This window comes from Herpailurus yagouaroundi, unplaced genomic scaffold, assembly GCF_014898765.1.
Source record: "Herpailurus yagouaroundi ecotype Mexico unplaced genomic scaffold, PumYag 67569, whole genome shotgun sequence".
In the NCBI taxonomy this organism is placed as follows: Eukaryota; Metazoa; Chordata; class Mammalia; order Carnivora; family Felidae; genus Herpailurus; species Herpailurus yagouaroundi.
The window spans coordinates 3163292-3173773 of NW_024420375.1; the positions used below are offsets into that span (position 1 = coordinate 3163292).

General features: G+C 50.9%; 1 protein-coding gene across 2 annotated transcripts; it reads left to right on the top strand.

The window, feature by feature from the left end:
* Positions 1-870: 870 nt before the first annotated feature.
* GJB1 (gap junction protein beta 1) lies at positions 871-9038 on the top strand. Of its 2 annotated transcripts, none has more exons than XM_040467700.1 (2): positions 871-988; positions 7529-9038. In XM_040467700.1, the coding sequence occupies exon 2, from the start codon at positions 7545-7547 to the stop codon at positions 8394-8396; it is 852 nt and encodes a 283-aa protein (XP_040323634.1). In that variant the 5' UTR covers positions 871-988; positions 7529-7544; the 3' UTR covers positions 8397-9038. The 2 variants fall into 2 exon arrangements, with proteins under 2 accessions (XP_040323634.1, XP_040323635.1); XM_040467701.1 differs by lacking the exon at positions 871-988 and adding an exon at positions 7020-7134.
* Positions 9039-10482: the final 1444 nt, after the last annotated feature.

The window sequence follows — 10482 nt, forward strand, 5'->3', positions numbered from 1 at the left end:
AATAGGTGTCCAGTAAAGATTTATTGGTTGGTGTATCCATGTGCCTGGGTTTGCCCAAGGGAAGCTGAGGTTCTGGCACTCTTTCTGGCAGTGAGCTCAGGCTATGTTAAGGAGCAGAAGCCAGGGGGCCGGTTTCTGTTGACCTCACCCATTTCTGCGCAGCCTCTCAGGCCACAGAATTAGCAGGGTCTTCAGGTAAATCGTCTTTCAAACTGTACTGACCATTCCGTTAATGGTTGACGCTGTTTACTTTAATGATTGCCAAGATCTGTTCTGCACATGATATACTTTGCAGTTCAATTGCCTTGGCCCTGAGGGTAAAAGGCAATTTTTGAAGAGGTGTTTGGGTTCTAGAATGCGTTTGGAAATCCTTTGGTCCACCCCCAGCCACTCATGACACAGACAATAAGCAAAAGGTGAAAGAACACCATGGTACTGCCCTACGGAGCAAGCACCACCATCCCCCATCTTGACCTCAAGGTGTCAGTAAGCACTGCCCATGTCTTTTTTTCTCCCTATGGTCATATCATTTCAGAAGCTGGGATCTGTAAGGGATGGAAGGGATGGTACCCAGTGCAGGAGCCCTCCTTGCAACTTACCCACACACTGGTCTACCTATGGCTGGGGGATGGGGGAAGCCTGAGGGCTGTTGAGGAGCCTAGGTCCCATTTAGTCTCCCGGATAGATTAACCATGGACACCTGGGTGACAATGATGCCTCTTTTCCCTTGGGATAGGGCAGTAACTCCAGGCTATGTGATCTGTCTCGCCAAACCCATTGGGAGCTCAGGGGATCAATCTTATTTAATGATTGTGTGCGTGAGGAGGCGGGGCTGGTTAATGTTTGTCTGGTTCCTCTTGGGCTGTGGGCCATAATCTGGCTCTGGCCCTGGGCTCTTTGTCCCTCCCCTGGACTGGGCTGACAGTGTCTAGTAGCACAGTGCAGACACGCCTGCAGACATTCCCTAGGAAAGGACAGCAGCAGCCAGGTGAGGAAGCTGGGGACTGGGGGAGGTGGGGCCGGGGAGGGGGAGCTGGTGTGGCACAGGAGGGCAGAAATGGGGGCTGGGGAGAGGTTCGGGCTTTGCCTTCTCTTGGCCTCAGCACTAAGCCACTTAGACCCCTTCTGTGCTTCCCTCTGGGCAGTGAGGCCCTTCCTGCCAGGTTCCAGGCTTGCTTAGCCTCTCTCTCTAAGTTTCAACTCTTATCCTCTTTCCAAGCTCAGAGCTGCTTCCCCTGTCCCCCTTTATTCCCAGCCATGGATTCCATTCATCCTCACAGGGAGGGCTGAATTCCCAGGAAGACTTGAGGGGTCCCCTCGGTGCGAGGTGGCCAAGTTCGTCTCTTGAAGATGTTTCGTGCCACAGAGGGTGAGGGTTCGGTGGCACCATTGGGCACTGCCAGGTGCTATTTTCCTTCCCTGATTAGAAGGTACACCAGGCGTGCAACCAACCCGGGGTTGTGCTTGGGTGAATACAGTGCACTTAGCAGGTGCAGAGGTACAGCCAGCAGGGCTGGGATACAGGGGCATGGGATTCCATTTTCTTGAGGGGGTAGGCAGACTCAAGCTGAGCTTGAGTAACTGATGATTTGGAGATCTAAAGGAGGGGTGGCTTCCCAGCTGTCTGGAAGTTGTTCCAGCTGTTGGGAATGGCATGGCAGTATGCACAGACTTAGAAAAGGAGGAGAGGAGAGGAGAATACAAACAAGAGGGGCGTGAGTGGAGAGACTTATGGGTGAGGATGCCACAGAGCAGTGGGGAAGGGACCCACACTTTGGTGAGGGGTCACCATGAGTCCCAGGTTGAGCTCCAGCACTTGCTTACCAGCTGTGTGATAATTTACTTGGTTTCTTTGAGCCTCCTTTGGTCCATCTGTGAACTGCAGACAGCAAGCCACAGCTCACAGGCTTGTTATGAGGATGAGAGTTAATGAACATACATATGGTGCTTCTAGAGCACCATAGGCATTCCATAAATGGTGGCTGTTATAATAAGCCCAAGTGGAGAGCAACAGGAAGTCAGATAGTTGACTGAGGAGTAAGAGGGTGTAGTCCACACAGTGAGTAAGGGAGCTGACATTAACAGTTCTATGAAAAGACAATGGCAGAGAGAGAAGGAGAAAACTGGAATGAGCTGGAGTGGCCTTGACCCAAGTGTGGCCACACAATACATATGGCAGGGTGGAGAAGACAAGGGAAGTGACGGGTGCTGTGGGGCCACAGGGTGGAGGCAGGGGAGAGAAACAGAAGAGGGAGAAGGCTACAGAGGTCTGGCTTGAACCACACCAAACTGATGAAGGCAGCCTGAGATTCAGAAAGAATTCCCAAAGAAAGCCCCTTGTCCTCTCCCAGCCACAGACTGCTTGTGAACTGGGGGAGGAAGTGTGGAGTCTGGGGCTGAATATAACCTCCTCCAGAACAAAAAAAAAAAAAAACAACAACAACACCAGGATTTCCTGTAGTTGGAAAGAGGAACAGGGAAGAGGTGGGGGCAGAAAGAGAGAGAGACACACTCGATGAACGTGTGTGCTGTGCACACTTGCATGTGCGTGTGTGCGCGCATGCCCACACATGCAAACACATGTGGAAAGGAGTGGAAGTTTTGAGTTGTGGGCCTGGTCTCAGTCAGAATGCTGGCCATCAAAGGCGGTGCAATGTACAAAGGCTTTGAGGTCAGGAGAAAATAAATTTGAAACTTGACTCTACCATTGAGCAGAGCTGCCTTTGAGGCAAGTTGTTTAACCTCTCTGAACCTCAACTTCCTTGTCTGAAAAATGGGGATAATATTACAGGACTGTTGTAGGGACCGAGTGTGATCTCCTGATTTTGAACTGTGCTCGAATGCCTGGGCAAATCTGAATCCGAGGACAGGGCCAGGGCCTGACATAGCCGGAGAAGTCTTGTCCAGTTAAACATGAGAGCAAAACACACCTGGAGCCACACAGAGCTTATCAATACCTGGACTTTAACCCAAAGTCACAAAAACGGTTTGGATTTCAAAACCGGGTCACTCCCCTGGATGTTTTAAAATGAAACCCTTGAGATAAGGGATAAGCTCTCCATCCAAAAGGGAGAGTAAAATTGAGATCCCAGTGCCCACACAAGGGTGCTTAGGGGCCCCCAAATGGAGCTCCTGGCTATGCCCCAGAGAGTGCAAGAAGAGGAGAGGTGGAGAGCTACAAGAACCTAGAAACCCAGGAAAGGCCAGGCTGACTGAGAAGCAGAGAGGAGAGAACAGCTGGCATTTGCTTTGGAGTTGGAGGAGGCAGCTCAAGAAAGGTAAGGAAGGGAAAACAGAACAGATCAGGAGGCAGTGGAAAGCCCTGGGAAGGCAGGAGAGGAAAAGAGTTCCCAGCTGATAGGAAAGGGAAGGAGCTACAGGAGAATAAAAGCCAGACCCATTTTTAATCCCCCTGGTTCTAAAAACACTCACAGAAAGAAAAATGATAGGGGTGCCCAGCTGGCTCAAACAGTAGGGCACATGACTCTAGATCTCAGGGTCATGAGTTCCAGCCCCACGTTGGGCGTGGAGCTTACTTAAAATTAAAAAAAAATAATAATAATAATAATAAAAAGAAAGAAAAATTATAATTCTAGCCAAGGTAGTAGAACTTATGGGAAAAGTATGGGCTCTGGAGTCAGCTTGGCCTGGCTCAAAATCCCAGTTCTGTCACATAATAACTGCGTGGACCCATGTGACCCTTGGACAAATCCCTTCACCTTTCTTTAACTCAGTTTCCTCATGTGTGACATGAAGATTAAAAAGAGGGGCGCCTGGGTGGCGCAGTCGGTTAAGCGTCCGACTTCAGCCAGGTCACGATCTCGCGGTCCGTGAGTTCGAGCCCCGCGTCGGGCTCTGGGCTGATGGCTCAGAGCCTGGAGCCTGTTTCCGATTCTGTGTCTCCCTCTCTCTCTGCCCCTCGCCCGTTCATGCTCTGTCTCTCTCTGTCCCAAAAATAAATAAACGTTGAAAAAAAAATTTAAAAAAAAAAAAAAGATTAAAAAGAATACCTACCTCACAGAGTTGTAGTGAGGTTTATATAAGGTAGTTCACATGCAAGGCCTGGTGTAACAGGTGCTCAGTAAATGGTTATTCTTTTTTTTTTTTTCTGAGAGAGAGAGAGAGAGAGAGAGAGAGAGAGAGAGCATGAGCAGGGGAAAGGGGCAGAGGAAGAAAGAGAGAGAATCTGAAGCACACCCAGTGCGGAGCCTGACACGGGGCTCGATCCCCTGACCCTGGGATCATGACCTGAGCCAAAATCAAGCTCAACTGACTAAGCCACCCAGGCACCCCAATAAATGGTTACTCTTAAGAATGACCACCTGTTGGGGTGCCTGGATGACTCTGTCGGTTAAGCATCTGACTTCGGCTCAGGTCACGATCTCACGGTTTGTGAGTTCGAGCCCGTGTTGGGGCCTGTTTCAGGTTCTGTGTCTCCCTCCCTCCCTCTCTCTGCCCCTCCCCCACTTGTGCTCTGTCTCTCAAAAATAAATAAATGTTAAAAAAATTGTTTTTCAAGAATGATCACCTGTTTGTGAACCTACTGTGTCTCACCAGATGAAGCATTTCTTTACTAAGGCATTTTTTTAAAGTTAAATGAAAAAAAAGACAACCTTGTTCAGAGAAGTAATCTCTGTCCCATGGACCATCCCTCCATCCCCTAGTTTCTTTCACCACCTTCCCCAACTTTTCTGTGGCTAATATCTTCCCCCCTCCTTCCTACAACAGAGAAGAGCACCTAGACCTGGATGCAGGCCTTCTGTCACAACCACTGCCCCTGCATTCGGGGGCAGGAAACCCCCTGCATCTCCTACAGGTCCAGGCCTGTGTGCTCTCTCCTCACATCCAGTTCCCTGCTCCCAGCATGATCTACTTTCAACTTAATGGCAGAAGTGCTGGTAGGAGGTACAGGGAGGCCTTCTTTGCCTGCCTAAAGCCTAGAGGGGAATTTCTTCCCTAGAGCAACTGGCAAGCTCAGGAAACCAGGAGTTTACAATGTACACTTGACGTTGGGGTAGGACAGTCACGGAACAGTGTGTTCTATCTCAGGACAGATACTACAGGTCAACATCAGCCTTGGGAAGAAAAAGGGGATAATGGGTTTGGCAGACCACCCACTCTCTCAAAACAACATTGCTTTCTCTTTCTGATAAGATGCTTACTTCCCTTGATTATCAGCTATGAAAAACTGGAGCTGAGCTGAGAATTTTTTTTTTTTTTTTTTTTTTTAATTTTTTTTTCAACGTCTTATCCATTTTTGGGACAGAGAGAGACAGAGCATGAACGGGGGAGGGGCAGAGAGAGAGGGAGACACAGAATCGGAAACAGGCCATCAGCCCAGAGCCCGACGCGGGGCTCGAACTCACGGACCGCGAGATCGTGACCTGGCTGAAGTCGGACGCCCAACCGACTGCGCCACCCAGGCGCCCCGAGAACCTTTTGAAGGTTGCTTCATTGATCCTCACAATAACCCTGGGTATTAACCCTATTTATAGATGAGCAAGCAGGCTCAGAGAAGTTCAGTAAGTAGCCCACAGTGGTATTAGGCGAAGAACCAGGATTCAAACCCAAAGGTGTATGACTCCTACCTATTCCATCTTCTAACCTTCTGTTTGCTTGGTTCACTTTTGCTTTTTCCCTCTGGTTTGTACTCACCATGTGCCAACCTGTCCACCAGGGGATCCTTTCCTGGAAGCTCCAGGAGGGATGGTCAGGGTTTGCTCCATGACACTGGACTTGGAAAGTACTCACAGGTCAACAGCTTCCACTCTTCTCGTGATCTTATGGGTCGCATTAGTCCTTGCTTTTGTTGTCGTTCTTTTAAAAAAAAAAAAATTTTTTTTTAATGGTTATTTATTTTTGAGAGAGAGACACAACACAAGCAGGGGAAGGGCAGAGAGAGAGACACACACACAGAATCTGAAGCAGGCTCCAGGCCCCAAGCTGTCAGCATAGCATAGAGCCTGAAGTGGATGTGGGGCTCAAACTCACAAACCATAAGATCATGACCTGAGCTGAAGTCAGATGCTTAACAGACTGAGCCACCCAGGCACCCCTGTTGTCATTCTTTAAAAGAAAGAAAGAAAAAGAAAGAAAGAAAGAAAGAAAGAAAGAAAGAAAGAAAGAAAGAAAGAAAAGTTTATTTATTTTTAGAGAGAGAGAGAGAGAAAGGGAGAGAGTGAGCAAGTGGGGAGAGAGAATCCCAAGCAGGCTGCACACTGTCAATGCAGAACCCAATGCAGGGCTCAAACTCATGAACCATAAGATCATGACCTGAGCTGAAGTCAACTGAGTCACCCGGTGCCCCTGTTGTCATTCTTAATGGCTGGCTTTGGCTTTTGCCAACACCATCTATAAAAGCATAAAGAGTATACCGTGGAAAGAGCCTAAACTTCCTCTTCAGATACTGTTGTGTTTCATTCTATTCTAACACTTCTTAGCTGTGTGACCTTGAGTAAGTTACTTAACTCATCTGAGCTTCAGCTTCCTCATCTGGAAAGACTGGGGGAAAGTCCTTAGAGGTTTGCCCAGTGGGTCCAAAGAGAGCATGTATGGGGGGGGGGTGGAGAAAGCTTAACACAGTCCCTGGCTTGAGAAATATGAGCTCCCTTTCCCCCTCAAGAGCTAAGAGAGCTCACCCATACCCTGGAGGGGATCTCAACCTAGGACAAATCCTGCTGACCCTCAGTTTCTAGTAGAGTCACAGGGGAGGGCCTCAGCCTAGAGCCTCCTGGTCCCCTTGGGTCCCCTCTTACATGCACCTGTCTTTGTTCCATCTCTTCCCACCCCCCGCCGTAGCCATTCTTCTGGTGGGGCTGTGGGGCGGGTGCGGCGATGGACCGGGCGGGCACAGAACAGGTGGGTGCAGGCTGGGTGTCCGGCGCTGGGACACAAGTGCTCTGTGTGTAGGGTGGGCGGAAGTCAGGGCGTTTGATCTGAATTCTAAAGGGCGTTGTTCAGAGCCCCACAAAGGTCCCATTGTGCAGACACTGGGTATAAAGCAGCATATGACTCCCCAGCACCGGGCGGCGATGAATTGGGACGCAGGCGCGGACCCAGGGACCACTCCCCCTGCACAGACATGAGACCATAGGGGACCTGTCTGGGTGGCCTCAGGGATAGGCGCTCCCCAAGGTAACGGGCTTTGTTGGGTTTGCCCCAGGTCCAGAGCTAAGGAGCTGGGGGGTGGGGAGCTAAAGAGGATGGCTGATGACAGAACAAGATGGGCCTGGTGAAGAAAGGGGCTGGAGAAGAAAGAATGTTGGATGAAAGCGAAGAAGGGAGATGGGGCTCAGGGAGGTTAAGTCAAGTGAGGAGGAGGAGGAGGAAGGGGAGGAGGAGGAGGGGGAGTAGAGGCTGGCAAGGGACATGGGGTGATGAGGAAAGCGATGACCATCCTTGTTCCCTTCCAAGCGCCGGTGATAGGAAGGGAACCCGGGGTGGGGGGGGGTGTGTCAGGCAGTGTGATGGTGCCCAGCTTTTCTGCCCCAGCTTTCTGCCAGCTTGCTCTGTGGGTCCTGTTTTGCAGGTGTGAATGAGGCAGGATGAACTGGACAGGTTTGTACACCTTGCTCAGTGGCGTGAACCGGCATTCGACTGCCATTGGTCGGGTATGGCTCTCGGTCATCTTCATCTTCAGGATCATGGTGCTGGTGGTGGCTGCAGAGAGTGTGTGGGGTGATGAGAAGTCCTCCTTCATCTGCAACACCCTTCAGCCCGGCTGCAACAGCGTCTGCTACGACCACTTTTTCCCCATCTCCCACGTGCGGCTGTGGTCTCTGCAGCTGATCCTGGTCTCCACCCCGGCTCTTCTCGTAGCCATGCACGTGGCTCACCAGCAGCACATAGAAAAGAAAATGCTGCGACTCGAGGGTCACGGGGACCCCCTCCACCTGGAGGAGGTGAAGAGGCACAAGGTCCACATCTCAGGGACACTGTGGTGGACCTATGTCATCAGCGTGGTCTTCCGGCTGCTGTTCGAGGCCGCCTTCATGTATGTCTTTTATCTGCTCTACCCGGGCTACGCCATGGTGCGGCTTGTCAAGTGTGAGGCCTACCCCTGCCCCAACACTGTGGACTGCTTCGTGTCCCGCCCCACTGAGAAAACCGTCTTCACTGTCTTTATGCTGGCCGCCTCTGGCATCTGCATCATCCTCAACGTGGCCGAGGTGGTGTACCTCATCATCCGGGCCTGCGCCCGCCGAGCCCAGCGCCGCTCCAATCCACCCTCCCGCAAGGGCTCAGGCTTCGGCCACCGCCTGTCACCTGAGTACAAGCAGAACGAGATCAACAAGCTGCTGAGTGAGCAGGATGGCTCCCTGAAAGACATACTGCGCCGCAGCCCGGGCACCGGGGCTGGGCTGGCTGAGAAGAGCGACCGCTGCTCGGCCTGCTGATGCCACGCACCAGGCAACCGCCCATCCCGCCCCCCCAACCCTGCCCTGGGCCTACCCCTTCTTCTCCCCTGCCGGCGTGCAGGCCTCTGCCTGCTAGGGACTGCTCCATCAACATCTTCCTGCCCTGCCATCTCCCTTCCTCCCAGGGCCTTCCGTCTGAGGGGCCGAACAGGCTGGGAGCTGGAGGCCACCCACGGCCAGTGCTCAAGGTTGTGGGGGTGTGGGCAGCTCTTCTTGTCCCCCTTTTTGCCTTCCCTCTCCCTCTCCCTGGGGCCGCTGGGGACAAGAGATAGGATGCTCTGACAGCATCTCCAATTGTGAAACTAATCTTAACCCCGTGTTGTCAGATACCCTATTTCTGGAGTCACATCAGTGGGGAGGGACGTGGGCAAAGTGGAATGGAAGGAGGGTGCCGTGGACATGTGGGTGGAGAAGGGAGGGTAGTGCCCGCGAGGGAAGGAGGAACAGCACTTGCCGGCCACAAGGAAAAGCAGGACACATCTGGGGTGGAGGAATTAGGGGAGGGAGACGCAGGCAGATAAGTTGGAGTGGGGGTTGGTCAGGGCCACCTTTGCCTCTGGTTCTCAAGGCCTCTCTCTGCCTGAAATGTTACACATTAAACAGGATTTTACAGTAAATGAAGAGGTGGCTTGCGTGTTTGTCAAGTTCTTTCTCCTGCAACCTCTGACCTCCCCCCACCCTCAGATGAGCTGGCCTTGTTTTTTTGCTGATCTAGAAAGCAACAGGCAACAGAAATAGCAAGACCCCAAGCCATTCTTGCCTTGTTGTTCCTGTTGTTGTTGTTGTTGTTGTTGTTTTGGCTTTTGGGGGGGAACATTTTTTTTATAGCAGCTTCATTGGGATCAAATTCCCTTATGCCCTTCCTTTAATTTTATTTTTTCTTGTCCATTCTAAGTATAGTTTATGGCAGTTTCAGAGTTGCGTGCAGTTTTGTAAACGTGACCACAATATATTATAAAACATTTACATTACCTCAAGAAGTTTCCTTGGGCCCCTTCCTCTGATCAGAAAAACATTAAAATGACAACTCCATCTAGAGAGACAGGAAATGATAAATTTCGCAAGTCGGAGAGGGGAGCACACATCCCCCTCCCCCCAACTCCTAGGAGAAATATTCACCCCCCCCACCCCAGTCCTCCCATGAACCTCAGCACTCACTGCAAACTGATGCCCCACAAGCCACCCGTTAGATTGCACAGTGACTTTGACCCCTCTCCTTTAGACATAGCCCCTAATTTTATCCTCTTCCTCTGTTTCCCTACACCAGGAATCAATGCCTCCCACCCCAGAGATGTCTCCAACACAGGTCAGACATTTCCTAGCCAGGTCTCCTCACTCACATCACTCTCCCAAGCAGCAGGTAGCCTCCCCGCCTTGTGTCAACTGTGAGGGGAAAAGCCCCAACCTGGGACTTGACACAGCTGGCTTCGAGTTCTAGTTCTGTCACTTAGGAGTAACCCATTCCTTTCCCCAAGCCTCAGTTTCCTTGTGAGCAAACAAAGGGCTGGCCTAGCACATCTCTAAGCTCCCTGTAGCACTCTGGACTTCTGGGATCCCTAAAAGGCTTCCCCGGGCTCACAGGATTTTCCCCATGTCAGAGTCACTGTCCTCACCACTGATTCTTCAGAGTAAAAGTTGCCCCCTCAGCAAGTTTCTCACCTCAGCTCCCCTACCTCTTGACAGAAAAAAAAAAAAAAAAAAGATCTGCCCCTCCCTGTCAGAGTACATTGACTCTGTGTGAGAAGTACATCAGAAAGGAAGAAGGGGCACCTGAGTGGCTCGATCAGTTAAGCATCGACTTCGGCTCAGGTCATGATTTCCCAGTCTGTGAGTTTGAGCCCCGTGTGCTGACAGCTCAGAGGCTGGAGCCTGCTTCGGATTCTGTGTCTCCCTCTCTCTCTTTGCCTTCACTCTGTCTCAAAATAAACATTTAAAATTTTTAAGAAAATAAAAAAAAGGAAGGAAGAGGAAATCAGGCATAATCGTATCAGAATTGTTCTCTAGAAACAAGAAATTTCCTTTCTTGCAAGAAATTTCCTTTCTTTTTAGAAACTGACATCATATC

What these genes read in the sequence shown, in the direction of transcription:
- GJB1 (XM_040467700.1), top strand. Translation starts at nt 7,545, where the DNA reads ATGAACTGGACAGGTTTGTACACCTTGCTCAGTGGCGTGAACCGGCAT.